Source organism: Macaca fascicularis, chromosome 1 (genome assembly GCF_037993035.2).
Source record: "Macaca fascicularis isolate 582-1 chromosome 1, T2T-MFA8v1.1".
Lineage (NCBI taxonomy): Eukaryota > Metazoa > Chordata > Mammalia > Primates > Cercopithecidae > Macaca > Macaca fascicularis.
Genome location: NC_088375.1, coordinates 181,134,284 through 181,152,530, shown reverse-complemented (window position 1 = coordinate 181,152,530; position 18,247 = coordinate 181,134,284). Strand labels below are relative to the sequence as shown.

Here is an 18,247-nt window from a genome sequence, read left to right as displayed (position 1 = left end):
TGGCCTCCAACTTACTCTGGAGGGGTCAGCTGCCCTCCTAGGCCCGTTTCCTCCTCATCTGTGAACTGGATGGGCTGAGGGGCATCTACCCAAATCCCCCAGCCCCTGACCCACAGAGTTCCCCAAACACCTGCAGGAAGCATAGAGAAGCCAGCCTGGGGCCTGGACATGGCTCTGCCCCAGACCCCAGTCTCCTGCGGCACATGGGGGCTGGGATCCTCCTGGGGCACCTGCCCCTCACCCAGGGTCTAGTGTAAGGCCCTGGTCTGAGTCAAATCTGCCACCATCCAGCTGTGCGATGGTGAGCAGGCACTGGCCTCAGGTGTCCCGCTTCCCTAATCTGTCAAATGGCTTAGTGACTGCCCCTGCCTACAGCGCGGGGTCCGTATGAGATCCTGCGGGGTGAAGTTTTAGGAAGCACTCTATTAACGACACATGGAGGGCTGCCTGGGCAGACACTGGAATAAAGCTGCCGTTATCTACGCCTGGCGCAAACAAGGGAAGGGAGGTGGGAAGGGAGCCAGTATCTGGAGGCCTGGGTCACCCGCAGGAGCCTGGAGTCTTAGGCACTGCCCACCTCTGCTGCTCGCCTGTAGGGCTCAAGGGACAAAGGACTGCCCTGGAGAGTCTCTGACCTATGTCTACGGAGGGGATGGGAAGAGCAGGGAGCAATCTGCTCTGGGCGTGGCTGACAGGTTCCAGGGAGGGGACACAGGAAGGTGAGTGTGCTCCCTCCATGAGGCTGTGCACGGCTCTGGTTCCCAGGCTGGTACCCATAGGCCAAAGCAGTGCTTCTTAACTGGGGCAGGTTTGCCTCCCCTCACCCCTGGGGACATTTGGCATCAGAGAGTTTTGGTTGTTGCGACTGGGAGTGGGAACATCGCCTCCTCTCTAGCGAAGAGAGGCCAGGGATAACTGCTAAACATTCTAGAATGCAGAGGACACCATCTGACCCACTGCCCTGCCAAGCATCATCCTGCCCCGAACATCAGCGGCGCTAAAGGGTAAGGCAGGGAGGCAGGGTCTCTGCACTGAATGAGTGGCAAGTGCGCAGCCGTCCTCCACCCCGCCCTGGGCCTCTGCCTGCCGGGCCTACCGTGTCTAGGTGGGTGCGCTGGTGCTTGGCGCGGTCGCTGGAGTTGCTGAAGGCCTTCTGGCAGCCCGGGTGCTGGCACAGGTACGGCTTCTCGCCTGTGTGGCTCCTCAGGTGTATCTTGAGGTTCTCCAGCCGTGAGAAGGCCTTGCTGCAGCCTTCAAACTGCAGGAGAGGCTGGTGAGGGGAACTCCCAGCCCGCTGGACACCCCACCCCTGCATGGAAACTAACCCCCTAGGTCTGCCGGGCCCTAGCACCCCTGCCCCTCCCATCCTGCCTGAGCCTCTGGAAGCTCCGGATCAGCCGCCTGTGAAGTGCTCAGGACCCAGGCCTTATCTGGAAACGCCTGGTGAGTCCGGAAAAACAGCACCCCGACTTAGAAATGGGGCACGAGGGCTGGAGAAGAAAGTGGCCTTTCCAGTTCTGGACCTGAAAGGCTCCCCTCTCCAGGGCCATCTGGAAACGATGCACTGCCCTGACCACAGCACATCATGGAATCAGGACTCTGAGGGCAGGCACGTGTCCCAGCACAGAGAGCTGAAATATGGACGGACCCACAGCCTGGATCTGAATCGGGCTCTGTTCCAGAGAGGCTTTGGGCGGTACTCTGGACCCCTCTGTGCCTTGTTTCCTTGTTTTCAAGCTTGAGACTATGTGGCCACTACTCAAGGCTGACATGAGGGCCCCAGGGGGTAGGACACTGAATGTGGCAGGGTTTGTCAGTCTGGAGCACAGAGTCGATGCTAACTGCTGTCAGAACAAGAGCCACATTTGTAAACTGAAGGGCCCTTCATAGATCCTGTGGCTCTGTGATCATATACTGCCCTCCACACCTCTCTTTAGGCCCAGCCCATGCCCTAGATCAACATGGGGAGTTGGCCAGAAAATTTCCAGCCTTTGTTCGTTCAAGTCACTCTTTCACAGCCACCCACCAACCTCCCTCAGCCTTCAAAGTCAGCTCAAATGCCGCCCAGCGGAGGCAGCAGCCTCTGGTCCTTCCGTGTGATGAGCTGCTCCTTCTGGCTTCTCCCCATCTGTCCCTGTCCCAGACAGGCTGATGTTCTGGCCACGTGCTTGCATGGGTGGGAGAGGGGACCAGCGCTGATGGGCGCCTGCTACATCCAGGTGTGGTGCTGGGTGTTGGACACACAATAGCTGTGAAGTATATGGCATTAATGTCCCCATCTCAGAGATGGAGGCTTCATGTGGTCAAGCGACCTGCCCAAGGTCATAGGGCTGTGACATGGCAATGACAGGGCTTAGGCCAAGTCTGATGCCAGAGGCCAAGTGGCTCTGCTATGCCTGCTGCCTTCCTAGGGCAGGTGACTCTTGAGGAGGAAGGGACCAGAGGAGGCTGGCCCCTCTCATGAGCCATGGATTTCCTCCAGGGCTGAACAGCCAACCATGAGCACCTAACCCAGATTAGGGCCCATGGGAGCCCGCCCCTTGGAACCAGGGGCCAGCATGGGCTCCCAGCAGCAGGTGGCCCAGGATGAGCTGGGAGCAGCCATGTTACCCAAGGACTGGCGCTCCCAAAGCCTGCTCCCAAAGCCTCCTTTCTCTGGGGCTCATCTTCGGGGAGTAGGGGAGGAGCTGGTTGGGTGCCTGGGTGTGGGCTCATTTCAGACCCTGTGGTCCACCTGGCTGATTTCCATGGCCTTGGCTCAAGGCTGTTCAGCACATCGAGTAATTTCTGGTGTGAGGCTGTTCACTGGGACAGACTGGCTCCAGTCTACGGTGAGTACCAAAATGCAGACAGAACTCAGACACGGGTCCTGCCCTCTGGGTGTATAGAGCCCATGCGGGAGACGCACACATACACACCATCATAAAGCAACGCGGTTGAGCTGTCATGGAGGGAAACACAGGGGCTGTGGCCACGCAGAGGAGATGCCTAAGCCAGCCAGGGGGCCGCGAGATGCTTCCACAGGCTTGATGACTGTAGCGAGCTTAGATAGACATGTAGCAGTGTGGAGACACAGGCAGGCAGTTACCCCAACACTGATGCATTCGCCTCATTCAGTCTCTGGCCCGGCCTGGGCCCTGAACTGCGACCAACAGATCCAAAGAAGATAGTGGGGTGACTCACACTGAAGGTCAAGGAAGGGCAGGCTGGGAGGCACCAAAGCATGAAAAGGGTACAGATTCCCTGTGAAGACCCCTGAGCGGTTGATGTGGGGTTCATCATGCCGCGGGTGGGCTGGGCTCTACTGGCAAGGAGTCTGCAGGGAGCTCAGAGGCCAAATAGTGGGAACTCAAATGCCAGGCCAGTGAGCCTGGACTCCACCTTGGGGACAGTGGAGACCCTTCTCCTAAAGAAGGGAAAGGACAAGGTCAGATATGTGCTCTAGGAAGACCCCTCTGGCTGAGGTGACAAGTGGGGACTGGGGAAGGAGAAAGGAAGACGGCAATTGTAGCAGTTCTAGATGAGGGTCACCAAGGCCCCATCCAGGGCAGAGGTGGCAGATGGAGCACAGGCCAGGGGACAGCTGCTCAGACAGACATGAAAGACACAAGTGACACAAGAGACAATGATGGTCCTGGGACAGCTCCCTCCACGCCTGTCCCCTGGAAGCCCAGCCACAACTCAGGGCCATGCTCTGCTGGGGTGAGTCCAAGGCGAGCCGTCCACAGCTGGGTTTTAGAGGCTGTTCTGCTTCCTACTTCCAGATGTTGTGCCTTTTCCATGCATCCAAACCAGAAGGGAATCCTGTTTGGGCAGTAAATAGGCCGCAAGCCACCTCCCTTGCTCCCCTGCAATGGCCTTGTGCCAAGCTCATCCCAACGTGAGATGGGGGAGCCCGGGCTAGAGACCGGGCTTCCTCTCGGCATCCAGCTCGTGCCTTTGTTCCTCTCTGGCCCATGCAGGGTGGGGATGTATCTGCAGCAGAGGGCAATAACCCTCCGGGCTGCATCATTTTCCCGACTGGGGGAGAGTGCTGGATCAGTACATCATCTTCTCCCCAAGGTCTGTGTATTCCTGCCTTGGCTAACCCTCCACTCAGCACAGTTGCTCCTACCCCCAGCCTCTGTTCGGACTGTCCCCCTCCTGGGACTCCTTCCCTTCCAACTCTCTGACAATCTAATGCATACGTTTTTCAAACACAGGATCTGCCGCTTGGTGTTCATGGTTTTCCAACATGGACCCAACTGCCTCTCCCATGCAGACACTCCACACGTGATCTGCAGGAGTGAGACTGTGTCTGAAGAGTCCTGAATTCTGTCAGGAATTTCCACACCCTCAGGCCTTTGCTTCAGCCATTCCCTAGGCCTGGAATGTCTTTCCTTTATTTGCTCATTTAGCAAACATCTACTCCTGTTGCTTAAGCACTCCCTCTGAGACGCCTTCCTCAACCTTCCCCACTCCCTTCTCTGCGACACCCGTGAGCTTGTGGGGTAGGTTTTCCCTGCACAGCCATGGCCTTCTCCCCATGCCCCCAGGCTGAGAGTTTGAGAGTTCCTTGAGGGCAGCGCTGGCATCTCAATCATGGGGCAAAGGGTGGGATAGAAGCATGATATGGGGGTTGCTGGGCATGCGGTCCACGCACCCCTGTGAGTACACCCTCTCACCCCAGTGTGCAGGAAGGTACTTCGATATGTGCATGTGCACTGATGCCCGTGCTGTGCCCATGTATGTTGGCCCAGCCTTGTCCTACTTCCCGCCCCCTGGAACTCTCCAGAGCTGAGCCGCAGGCTGGGGTATAATAAGCAGCTGCCCCGGATGCCCCGATGGGAGTGGCCCATCCCTCCAGGTGGAAACAGAGATAGCAGCAGATGAAGGGGCACTACCCCGTCAGGACTGGTCTGGGATGAGGATGCTGTAGGCACCCCTGGCAGAGCCAGAGTCATGCCCCACGAGGACCAGCATCCCAGACATGCCAGGGGCCTTGAGGGCTTATGGGCTCTGCCTGCAGCTGCCTGCCAAGGTCCCTGTGGTCCTTCCTAGTCAACAACTGCACAGATGGGGACAACACAGGCACAGAGAGAGGGATGGGAGCGATCATCAGTTCAGTCCCTATTGTGTGCTTGGTTCTGCTGGGCCTGGTGCTGTCACAAATGTGGCATCTTATCTTCTCCACCACCCAGTAAGCAAATATTACTATCCTCACTGACAGATGGGGAGCTGACGCTCAGGGTGCAGCCAACACAGGGGTTACACACACGGACCCTGGTGTAGACCCAGCCCAGGGGGCACTCTTTGGGTCCCAGGAGCAGCCTCCAATGAGTGCAAGGTAGCCTTTGGGGTGGGCGTGGCTTGAAGGGGCCCCATCCACCGGCTGTGTAGGGCTGAGGGAACTGCAGGGAGGGAACCACTGGGTTGTGGGGGCACAGGTGCTGCAGAATGGATGCATGGAGCTTGTTAGAGCAGAAATGCAGCCATCCAGCACGTCCCTGGCTTCGGACCTTGGTTTCTCAGGGGGAGGGAGAACTTACCTTAAAGTAATGGTACCATGACCGAGGGCATCGTAATGATTCCATGGGGCCTGCACCACAGGGAGTGCCACTGGGGCAGGGCCTTCCTGACACCCTAGTCGCTTCAGTCTCTACAGTACATATGTCCTGGACAGACACCTGCTTCCTGCTGCCAGTGTCCAAGGGTACACTGGACCCCCATTGCAAGGGCTGAGTGCCTCTTTGTGGGGGGTCAGGGAGGGGCATTGTTCCCCCTGTGCCAGGGGCACTGAACCTGAGCTATGCCACAGGCAGAACTGCCATCTCTCCTAAGAAAAAAAGTGCCTGCAACACGAGGTAAGCCCTGTGGCCTGAAAGCCACCTGCGCACCCCATCCCTCCACTCCCACCTTACCACCCACCCACCCCAACCCTGCTACTGTGCACCCCCCATCCTTCCACTCGCACACTTCTGGGAGTCACTCACTCATCCTCTCCTCTTTGAGCACACAGGTTCTTATCCTCCTGTCTCGCTCAGCTGCCCCTCTGTGTGCCTGGCAGTGTGCTGGGAGCTGAGACCCAAGGGCATCAAAGACCCACAGCTCCAAACACACTGGAATGTGTTCAGAGCCCTAGGAAGGGGCTGACCCGGGGGCTTCTGGCTGGCAGAGGCTGGGGAGCTACAAAGGCCTTCACAGAGGAGCTCAGCCCTGATGCCCAGGCAGGGGCTAGAAACACAGAGCCAGGAAAAGCATTCCAGGGAGAGGGCAAAGCATGAACAACAAAAGCAGGGAAGCTGGAAGAGGTAGGGTATGTTCTGGAAACAGTTAAGAATCTGTTGAGCAGAGAAGGAAGGGGAGCAGGGAGAGGAGAGGTGAAAGAAGAAATGGGAGTTTTGGGGGCTCCCTTCATTCAAACACATGGGGTAGTGGTTCCTTCTGGAGCAGGCAAGTTTGGGGATTTTTGATCCCAAAGACTTCACAGAAGCCACCCCATGCAATGACTGATGCGGCACAGGCTCTTCACTTGAGGGACTCTGGTGCGACTTCTACTGGCTGGACCACCCCAGGTCATGCAGGACTGATGTCCTGGGTCTGAGCTGTCACTGTTTCTTCCATCTACCTTTACTAAGCACCCACCGTGAGTCCAGGAACTGGGCTGGACTAGTGCCAGAGGGTGCAACATGGGCGCCTAGGCCTCAAGCACATATGGCCCTGAGTTGCCGGCACAGGGCCAGCCCACCTTGGGGCCTCTCCATCCCTCATGGTGGGTGGCTGGGTGGGTGTGGGGCCCCTGACCTCCCACCTTCTACCTGGATGCTTGAGCTAGGAACATGTTCCCTCCCCTCCCAACCCATTTCCATGATCTATCTGGAAAGAAGACTTAAGCCCATAGCTCTGTGTCCCTCCCTGCTCAAACCCTGCATGGCTCCCCAGTGCCTTGACATGTACAGATCCTCACCCTGGCATTCTGGCCAGCATGGTCTGGTGGCTTGGTGCTGGCTTGGTGGCATCTGTACCCTCCAACCCCCATACCCACACCACTGCATTTTAGCTTCAGATCAGCCTGGGTGCAAAGCTGGCCTCCACGTTTCCCGACCCAATGAATCAGGGTGAGCTCATTTCACATCAGAGACCAGATACCTCAGACATAAGAAGGGGCACACTGTGGGGGCTCTGTGAAGCACTGTGTGCAGAGGCATCAGCGCTCTGACACCGTCTGTCCACGCAGAGAATGTTATGTGCACCTTTTGTTGAGGGCGGATTTGAAACACCCTGGCTCAAATAACCAAATACACAACAGACTGATCTGGCCAGAAGGAAAGGCTCCCACACCATGGGAACGGAGAAGGTGATACTGAGGGCAGGGGGTACTCAGGATGGGGAAAAGGAAAAGCAGGCATGTCTAACAATCTTGAAAAATGTGAGGATAGGTGGTTAGGTTTTTCTTATTTACCCCAAAATACACAAATAGTAAAATATATTTGAAGATGAAGTTGGGGTGAATTCAGAATGATAGAAGTGACTGGGTAACACCCTCTCTGACACCTACCATGGGCCAGGTGCTGTGTGTGTTTCATTTAATGCAGACAATGTGCCCTGCCGGGGAAGCTACTTCCCAACCCACTCTGCAGAAGAAGAAACTCAGGCTCAGAAGGTGGATGTCACTGGCTCCAGGTCACACAGCCAGTCAGTGACAGAGCAGGAATCTGCCCTCGGGTCTGGCTGACGGGTCTGTATGTGTCCCTAACCATCTGGCCACTGCCTCAGGGACTCCTACCTAAAGCACCAGAAACACAAGCTCTGTCTCGGGAGCTGTTACTGTCATTTCAAACCAGGCGTCACAGGTTCCATTCCCACGTCAAAGCCAGGCCCGGGCCCAGCCCCAGAGCTGACGCTGGGAAGAGAGGATGCCCACAGTGGATGCCTCCATGCAGAAAGGAAAACCAGGTGGCACAGTGGAGAAGAAAGTACCAGCTGATCCGCAGAACAGCCTTGAAAGGCCCAATTCCCACATGTGGGGCGTGTTACAACAGAAGATTAAAAAAACGGGGAAAATACCCCGGGAACCATGAAGCCCCAGACCATCTGGAGTTTTATAGTGACAGGCAGGGGAAAATCAGAACCTAATTGAAAAATGTCCACTGCAATCCATTACCGCTGCGTGCAGCTCACAGAGCAGAGGGCAGGAGATGAGAGACAGAGGGGAGCCATCCCAGCAGCCAGGGAGGGGGTGGCATCCTCGCCTCTGGGCCAAGCCCAGGGACCCCTCAAGCTATGGCTGGGGGATGGGGAGGGCTGAAGCCCAGGATCTGCTGGGCACCGGCTCAGACGTTCGAATCGCAGGGTGGGTCCACCTTCCTCAGCAAGTTGCACTCAGAGCCTTTTATGCATCTGTGGACGGGCTAAGAGCATGCAGGGGAGCCCCAGTGCAGTGCCTGGCATGCCGCTGGCACTGGGTGATGGCATTTCTCTCCCTCTGGCCCTGGGGAAGAACCAAGGGCCCTGTTTCACATGTGAGTTGGTGACACCGCGCCGCAAACCAAAGTGCTGCAAACCAAGTCACGCAGACAGAGGTTTGTGCTGGGCTGCACCACCGGGAGCCTGAACCTGGGCTAGTCACATCTCATTTCTGTCCTCGTTTTTCTCTTCTCTAAAATGGGGCCACCACAAACGGCTGGCAAATGAAGGAATACGCCCAGCGTAGGAACTGGCACGTAGCTGGTGTCTAATGAATGTCAAGTTTCCTGCCTGCGGCTGGCATGGCCCACAAAGGAGGCAGGGTTCAGTTTCTCATGCTCTAACTAAGAATCTGGACACAGAGAGTGAAGAGGAGGTTTGGGGGAACAGGGCATGGCACGGGGGCAGGGGAGGAAATGCCTTCAGTTTTAGCATTTGCCAGTGACTTGCTTCTAAATAAACACATCTCTGGTTTAAGGGTAAAATATATTGGGTTACAAAAGTCTGGCAGGCCATTCAGGGATCAACTTCTCATTTTTGTACAAACTTTTAAGTTACTTTACAACAATGATGTGGATGTGGGAAATGCGGTGCCAGCTCCTTCTCCAAGATGTCAACTAATCCTGTGTTTGGCCAGCTCTAAAGGCCAGCGATCTGGGCACTGAGGGCCACTCCTCACTCCTGCACTCTGGGAGGGGCCGCTGGCTGGACTGAGGTTACTGTCCTGTGCTCCCCTGTGGGGCTCCCCCAGGGTCTCCTCAGAGTTTGGGGCTTTGCCAGTCCTCTGGGGGGAGGTTGAGTCAAGAAGGGAAAGGACAGACGGGAGGAGGTTCCTGGGGGTGAGGCTGGAGAGCACTGGCCCAGGCTCTTTGATCTGGACCATGAGGCCCTCAAGGGTCTGGTCTTTGGGGATGCGGTGCCACCTACACACATGAATGGAAAGTGGGGGCATGTGCGGAGAAATGACCAGAACAGCAGCTATCACACTGACCACGTGCCCAGGACTGGGCCAAGCTCTCCCTAAACACCATCTCACTAATCCTGCAACCCCTATTGTTACAGAGCTAGAAACTGAGTTTAGGTGAAGTGCCAGAGTCCCAGTGCTCACTCACGGGATGGAGCCTGGGTTCACCTCCAGTGCCGAGGTCTGTGCCCTGGGCACACTCTGGTCGCAGGTAGCCATGACCAAGCACTACCACGAGAGGCGAGACCATCTGCTCACTGGGCCTTCATAAGCACCTAGAGGAGCTGGAGGCTAGGGAGGGCTGGGGGCACACAGTAAGGCAAGGGAGAATGGGACAGAGGGACCATACACCTCCTTCTGGGAGCCTGTCCTTGGCAGGAGGATCTCAAGGCTGAGGGGGTGGGGGCTGCAGACACCCTGACCCTTCCTCACAGGAACACACTGACAGCTCTGGGCTGGGCTCTTCTCCAGCAAAAGACCCTGTCTGGGCAAGAAATGGGTTCCTGTTCCCAGCAGTGCAGTTGAGGGGGCTCCTGGAAACGTGGCTGGCCAGTGAGGATCAAGAGGGCCACCCTTCCAGGGCATGTGGAACCCCCAAAAGTAGGAGATGCAGGGGAAGCTGAGTCAGCTTTTCTTGGGGCCCAAGTGGACAGGTGGGATCCAGGGGCTCTCCCAGTGCTGAGCTGTGGTTAGACATTGCCTGGAATGAGGAAAGAGGCTCTACCAGGGGCCAGGGCTCTGCAGAGAGCACACAGCGTAGAATGACTGACACACGTACACCAAGCCACCAGCCACAGGCCCAGAAATGTGGATACTCACTCACTCTGATGTGAACACCTCTCCTTCCAACCAAGCCACACGTCAGAGACAGAGCCCCAGGACACCAACACACACACACTGATTCACACACACACACCCCCTGAGACCCAGAAATTCCCTCACACACATACTACAGCCAAACACACACACCCTGATTCACCCACACATACCATACTCCCACATATATACCACATAACACACCCACACATATCACACCACACACACACTCCATGGCACGTGAATGCACACCACACACACAATAACACACATCCCAGCACACCCCCAACACACATACACACCATACCTCCCCCACACACGTACCACACCAATATACACCACACCACAAACACACATACCACACTGCATACATCCCCCCACCCCCACACACACTACACATCATACACATAAACCATGTTTACACCCCGTGACTCATAGCAAAAACACACAGGCCAGGACATACACGTTCACACATATACCCAAGCCCCAGACCTGCCACATTCACAAACGTACTAACCCCCACCCACCAGCCACACCGACACACTGCCCCACACGTAGCACAGCACACGCAGAAACTGGCTACCTGGAATATGGATGTGGGTGCGGGGTCCACTGAGGGGCTGGGTCCACTGCGCCTCCTGACCTCTGCATGGTGGCTGGCCTGGCCTGGCCTTGGGGACAGCATGCATAGCCTGAGAGATCCCTGCTGGCCTCTCTAGCCCAATGTCTCCTTCCCCTCCCCACGCTGCAGCCACAGGCCACACCTTCCCGCCTCCAGGCCTTTGCCCATGCTGCATCCTCTGCTCAAGGTGCCCCTGTTCACTGGCCAGTCCTCCCTGTCGCTCTAGACTTGGCTCAAGCCTGAGGCCTTCCCAATTCTCTCACTGTCATCCCGGTGCTGCGGCCAGGACTGCCGCAGGTCCCTCACCACTCTCCTACCGTTCAAGCATCGCGCACTTCTCTCAGAGCTCGGCCCTGGGAGGGAGAGAGGCAGACACAAGGCCCCAGCGGTGAGCCTCACCCAGCCCACCCCACCCACACAGCCAAGCCATGGAGGGGAGCATGTTCCCATTTGCTGGGGGGATTCTTTTTAGGTGGGTGCAGCGTCTCACCATAGCCCTGGGGGTTAGGCTGTGAGCGTGGCTTCAGGAGGGAGAAGAGGCCACAGTGAATAAAAGGGTCTCTCCAGGCCTCCAGCCTCAACCCTCCCTGCAGACAAACTCACCCCATGGCCTCAGCAGGGGCCTCCCTCCCCCAGAGATGGCCTGGGGCCCAGGTGCTTCCTCCTCTCCCTGTGAGCCTCAGTGTTCTACTTGCAAATGAGGTGTCCTCCTGTGGTGAACACCAGGGTGTGGCCTTGGTACTGGGCACAGGACAGGTGCTCGGGAACGTTAGTCCCCTTTTGGGATCCTCTCCCAAGGTGCAAGAAGAAACAGCAGGGGAGGGGTGGTGAGCAACACCTGGGTCTGAGACCTGAGTCCAGCCCTGGCTCTGCGTGACCTCGGCCCAGCCACCTCCCTTTCCTGAGTTTCACCCCGAGCTGCCTGCCCACCAGGGACCGCCTGCACAGGATGGGGCAGTGGGGCGATGGTACAGGTGATAGGCGCATCCATGGCCAGCACTGCACAACATACATCTGGGGCTGCCTGGGGAGTGCGGAGGCCAGAGATTCTCCACCCACTGCCTGAAAGAAAACCCAGTGTCAGGTCATCCAGAATTGTCACACATGTGCCACAGGCAAAGCTCCCCGTCTTGAGTGGGTGGAAAGAACCTGCCAGTGTGTACCTGAGGCTCAGACCCCACCAGAAATGTCCCATGAGGCCCCAGACCCCCACCTTGTGAGGGGACAGTGTTCAGCACCAGGCTGGTGAAGAGCGTGGGGGTGGGAGCTGGGCTGAGAAGATCCACTGGTGTGTAGCTCCTGGAGCCACAGGAACCTGAGAGAGTTGGGGGTGGGAGACCACCGAGAGGACTCTGCTTAGTAGCAGGATAAGCTCTACCAGGAGAGACGGTGAGCCTCCTGTCCCAGATGCTCAGGGACAGAGCCGGATGACGTATACTCATCAGGGCTGCTGGGACGGTGCAACATGGTTCCTAAGGTTACCTTCAGGAGATCTTCAGGGAACAGCCCATGGTTCTAAATTGGGCTGGGCCTGCCACCTGGGGCCAGTGGTATCAACAGGCCAGGCTAACCTGCCTTGGTCCTTCCCACACCCACCCAGCCACCCACGTGATCGACCAAGAGGCTCCAAGGTGGGCTGGCCCTGTGCTGGCGTCTCAGGACCATATGTGCATGAGGCCTAGTGGCTCACATCATACCCTCTTGCGCTGGTCCAGCCCAGTGCCTGGACTCACAGTGGGCGCTTAGTAAAAGTAGATGGAAAAACAATGGTGATTGCCTAGACCCAGGACATCAGCCCTGCACACGCAACTCAAGTTAGGGAAGGGAGGTGAATTACAGCAGGAAACCAGTCACACACACACAAACCAAAGGAAACCAACCAGGGAGGGAAGGAGAAGCTGGGAACAGAGGCAAACCCATCTGGTGGCCAAGTGCCTCCATCTGCAAAGCCCTTCGCTTCCCTGTTCCCACCAGCATCACGGCAGCCCTGTGAGAGGCAGGATGGAGCTGCGGCTTTTGAGATGGGTAAACTGAGGCACCAGGTGGTGAAGGAAACTCTCTGGGGGTCTGAGACTTGGTCTGTTCATCCTGCAGCTGGGGGATTTTGGTGAGGAAGGTGCCTGGTGCACAGGTCTGTAACCCACAGCTCCGCCTGCGGCCAGTGATGACGGCACCTGGGTGATCACTCACCAGAGCTGAGGAAGTGGGAGGGCCACAGCCTTGGCACAGAGGCCTCTGTTCAAGGGCTCACTCGGCTTCTCAGCAGTTGCAAGCTGCTGCCTCCTCCCCAAATGCCCCACTGTCCACAGCGACATCTGGTTATAAGCAGGTGCCCAGCAGACTCAGCCAGAGGAGCCCTCTGGGCCACGAACCCTGAGGATATCCCCTTCCCTGATGGTCCTCAGTTTTCATCTGTCAAAGGGGTCCATGTGGAATAGCACTGCACCTCTCAAGCGCCGGGGGAAGGAGATGACTTAGCAGAAAGCAGAGCAGACAGGAGCAAATTCCTGGCTTTTGGGTTTCAAAATCCCAGGCCGCAGGGCCGAACGGAAAGAACTCTGGACATGGATGAGTCACAGGCAGTTAATATTTCAAATGATGTTTCCACCATAAACCCATCACAGAGTGCCCAGCACAGGGGCTGGAACAGAGTGGGTGTTCATGAACATCTGTTAATGAATGAAAGAACCAAGCAACAAACAAATGAACCTTGAGGGAAGTGTCGGGCGGGTGGGGAGGTGACTGGCTGCTCAGCAGTCACCTCCCAAATTAGTGGGGGCTGGGAGAGACCTCGTGATGAGGAAAGAGCAAAGCTTCCTGTACTTCCATCCCCAAACGATGCTCCAGCTGGGACAGGGACATTGGAGGGAAGCCAGACGCATGTACATGGCATGGATCCCTAAAAGCTGTGAGGTCCTGAGCTCTGCCCCTTCACCCCTGGGGCTATGCCCTGGGGGTGCTGACAGCACCACTAGCTAAGTCTGTGGGACTTGAAGCAGGGCTGCGCCCAGCAAGGCCCAGGCCACCTGGGGCATCCAGGCAGGACTCTGGCTGTCTCAGGGAGGTCTCATCCCAGCACTATGGAGAAGACATTGAGTCTGGGCTGGCCCTGAGGCAGCCTTTAGATGGACAGGGACAAGTAGATTCTGGCCAAAGATAGGGCAGGATGATTCAGCAGGTGTCAATGTGATAAATGACTCTACGGGCCCCTTGGCTCACTGTAAGCCCCCAAACCCCAGAATTTGCATGCAACTATGAGAGAAGATGCGCAGTGATCTGTGAACTGCCAGAGATTTGCTACCCAGCATGTGGGGGCTCAGGATAGGAAGGGAGTGAAAGGAACATTTAAAGTTACTGTTTCTTTCTCTTTCTCACTCCAGTTTGTGGACTTCAGGTTTGTACGTGACATAAGTAAAATAGAGAGCACTAGCGGTCCTCCCTTACGGGGACGTGGTCCTCCGTCATGGGGACACGGTCCTCCCTCATGGGGAGGTGGACACAGGGAAAGGGAGGAAAACTGCCACTGATGGGCACCCTCAAGTCAGGCCATGCTGCCCTTTCGGTGGACTGCCTTGTTTAACCTCCGGAGTGCTCTAGACAGAAGGTGCCACCGTAATTACCTTTCCTAGATGAGGAGACAGATGCTCCCAGAGGGCCTGAGCCCAGGGCCCCTGAGGAGTGAGCACAGCAGTGGGAATGGAGCCAGGGCTGAGGAATGAGCCCAGGGCTGTCTGATACCAAACCCCTAGCCCCTGTGCTTATGCTGCATTAAGTCGAAAGCAAAGTGGTCTATTGATTTAGGAAACACTGGCCCATGGGGAAGAAATGACTAGAAACAAAGGACTAAACGTTTCCATGTCACCAGAAAATAGTGCTAGCAATAACAGCCACTGCAACAAGCGCGCTGGTCTCTCTTAAAACCCCAAATCACTAGCTGTTTGGCTCAAAACAGGTTGGAAAGTTCTGGAAGGGTGTCGGGGAGGTCACCCACCCCTCACCTGCATCTGGGACGTCCCAGGGGTCTGAGAGGGAAGTGGCTATCTGCTGGCCCGGCAGGTCATCTGGCTCTCCCATGAGCCTTCCCTCTATTGACCAAGGGGCACGGGAGAAACACCCCGTGGTCACCACTTGCAAGAGAGGACCGTGCCAACTGAAAAAAGTTACATCCACATGGGAGAGCAGGAAGGGGCCCCTGAGGAGAAGCGCGCTGTGAGGCGCTCCATGGAGAACCAAGGGGTGGCGGGAGAAATCATTCTGGGGCGCGCGGCCCAGCCCAGATGCCTGGCTCAGCAGAGCTGCGCCACCCGACTCAGAGGGACGCCTGGAACTCATTAGCATTATGTCAGGAATAATATAAAATTAAAACATTTAGCTTTGGCTTCTAAAATTAAGGAGGACAAAAAGAAAAGGATGCCATTGTGCTGAGCCGCTCAGCTATGACTTGGGCACCAATAATTTACAGAAAATAAATCACTGCATTGCACTTGGGCCCAGTCAGGACCCCGGGGTTGCCAACAGGGCTGAGGACTGAGAGAGGAGCCCGCAGCTCAGCTGCAGAGAAGGGGAAGGTTGGGAGCCAGGGTGTGGTCCGGCCCCCGGGACACAATGAGGCCTTTGGGCTGCTCACTTGCCAGGGCAGCACCAGGTACATGTGCATCCTGACACTCTCTTTCCTGGCTCCCAACGTCTACGCTGGCCATTGCTCCCAGATCCATCATCTCCCCTGCAGCAGGGAGACCCCTAAATTGCAAGCCTCCCCTTGCCACTCCCAAACCCTATGGGTGGCTCCACTGCCTTCAGGATACTACCCTCAGCCCAGCACTTCCAGCATCTCGCCGACTGACCTCTGGGGACCCTCCAGCTGTAGTTGGCTCCCCGAGCTCCCTGGTCCCTCTCCAGGCTCCTGTTACACTGACCACTTGGGCCATCAGAACTTCATATCTGTGTGTTTTTATATATGCTGTTCCCTCAGTCTAGAATTCCCTCAAGTCAGGCTCAGTTCCAACACTGGCTTCTTTGTGAGGTTCTGGGCTTTGGGGCAGGTCCTGGGCTCAAAGCCTCTTTGGGTTCACCTCAGCCCAGGGGTAAATGCAAGTGGCTGGGCTGGGCTGCGTGGGAACCCAAGCCCCACACAATGTCAGTACTGGCCGAACCTCCAAGGACCTCATGTTGTGGGTGGGGACACCAAGGCAGCCCAGAGAGGGCAAGGCTCCCCAAGGCTTCCCCTGCCCCCAGTGTTTTGCAGGCCCCTGGATCCTTAGGGCAGGTTCTTCCTGCTCCTGTGTGCTCATTTTGGGGAACAGAGTGCTCAAGAGTCATCCAGACCTGTGTTCAAATCCTGATTCCCCTCAAATTCTGTGAAAACCACCTAATACCCTAATTTGTCGGCATTGCCAGGGAGGTAATGACAGTAGAGTATCACCCTCCCAGGGCTCTGCGGAGTCAGCATCAAGACGGCTGTAACACGGTCTACACTACCTGCAACCCCATGCAGAGACACTGCAGTCCATGGACCCCAAGGACAGGGGGCCCGATGGGGTAGACACAGGCTCCTGGCTCCTCGGGAAGGCAGTCTGGGCAGAGTCCCTAAAGCCTGACCTGTCCAGCGGCATCATGGGGCAGACTGTCATGCCTTCATTCAGTCATTCACCAGTCATTCATTCATTTCCTCACTCACTCATTCACTCAGCTAACTGCTCATAGCCAGACACACAAAATACACTGTTAGTGAAAAAATCAAGTACCCAAACAGTAAGTATAGTATGATTCCATTTTAGTAAAGAGTATAATTATATACACAGAGAGCAGCCTGGAAAAATACTCCAAAATATTAAACAGTGGTTATTTCTGAGTGGTGTAGTTAGGGATACCTTTTCCTTTTTTCTTTACATTTCACTCTCTACTTTCTACTTCTTTACATATTATACTTATTGCTTTATATTTTACACTATGTTGTTTTGGAAACATTTAAAAAATTTACAGTGGGCAGCGTCATACTTTCACGGACAGATTTAGTCACAATTCTAGACTTCTTGCCTAGTTCTACACGTGCCCTTGAGTGAGTTGCTGCGGAGGGCGGGACCCTGGACACCCCCTGCTGCATGTGGAGCCAGATCCAGCCCATGCACTGGCTCCTGTCCTATGTGACATGGGCAAAGGGATTTCCCCTGAACTCATTTTCCGCATAAAAATCCAGGGACAACACGATGGCTTCCAGAGGGGATCTGAGGATTAAGGAAGACATGGATGGGGACCAACTCGCTGAAGGGCAGGGGATACAGCTCATGGTGACAGTGGTGTGCCTGCATCAGGGAAGTGAGACCCACTCGCCAATGCACTGAAGGATGTGGGTGCCTCCTTGCAGGGTGACCTCACTGAGCTCCTGTTTCCCACATGATGGCCAGGGACGCCTGAGGAGGCAGGGGGCTGGTGTAATTAGACATCGGTGACAGACAGGCTCACTCCTAAGAGCAGAGGAGCCAGAGGCAAGCCCAAGCCACAAACCTCGGCAGGGAGGGTGAGGATGACATTTCACTCCGCAGCAGCAGCCAGGAGCCATGGGGCACTGGGGAGGAGCGAGTGCTCCCTCAACACCATCTCTGCAGCCTCAGCCAAATGTCTGGGGACACATTCCTGAGCCACCTGGATGGGGTGCAGCTTTGGATCAGGAAGACCAGGTTCAAGTCCCAGCCCTGCTGCTTACTCGCCTGTGTCCTCAGGCACATTACTCAGCCTCTCTGGTCCTGGAGGTGTCTTCTGGAAAACGGGGTTAACACTCCCTGTTTGCAGGTGTATTGCAACGACTACATGAGATGAGAGATGGCAGGGCTCGTCAATCTGGGCTTGGGACAGTGTCCATCCAGCAGTGCCAATACACCAGCGACAGGCGGCACACTCCATGAAACCGACACCAAGGTGCCTCTGCTCCCATCATTCTCTTCTGCTCCCATCATTCTCTTTCCAGAATGTTCTTCTCCTGTCACTTCACCTGGCCAAGTCCTGCTCATCCTTCAAGCTTCAGCTCATAAGCCACCTCTTCCAGGGAGCCTTCCCAGAATTCCCTGTTGTTAAGACTAGGCTGCCCTGGGGTCCCCCACCACGCCCTTCCTTCCATCACAGCCCCTGGACTCAGCATTGTAACTGCCGGGCTCTGCGCCTCTTTCTTCCCCTGACTGGGTGTGGGAGGCAGACACAGGATGGACCTGGTCCTGACTGGCCTCTCATTCCAGGGCCCATCAAAGGGACTAGACATACAGCAGGTGTTCAGGGCATGCTTGCTGACTGCAACAGTGTGCTCCACCAGGGTTAGCCACCCTTGTTTCACCTCACCACTGGGGAAGGAGAGAGGCTCTTTTCTTTTAAAATCCCTTTCTTTTGAAAGGGATGTTAGAGGAAGTCTA

General features: G+C 56.1%; 1 protein-coding gene across 2 annotated transcripts in view; it reads right to left on the bottom strand.

Annotated features, from left to right (window-relative positions):
• GLIS1 (GLIS family zinc finger 1) overlaps positions 1–18,247 on the bottom strand; it is a 237,257-nt gene that overhangs the window by 22,553 nt on the left and 196,457 nt on the right. For both annotated transcript variants that reach the window (XM_015435637.3, XM_065522273.1), the window contains exon 5: positions 1,097–1,258. In XM_015435637.3, coding sequence (XP_015291123.3) covers positions 1,097–1,258 — 162 coding nt within the window. The remainder of the gene's footprint in view (positions 1–1,096; positions 1,259–18,247) is intronic.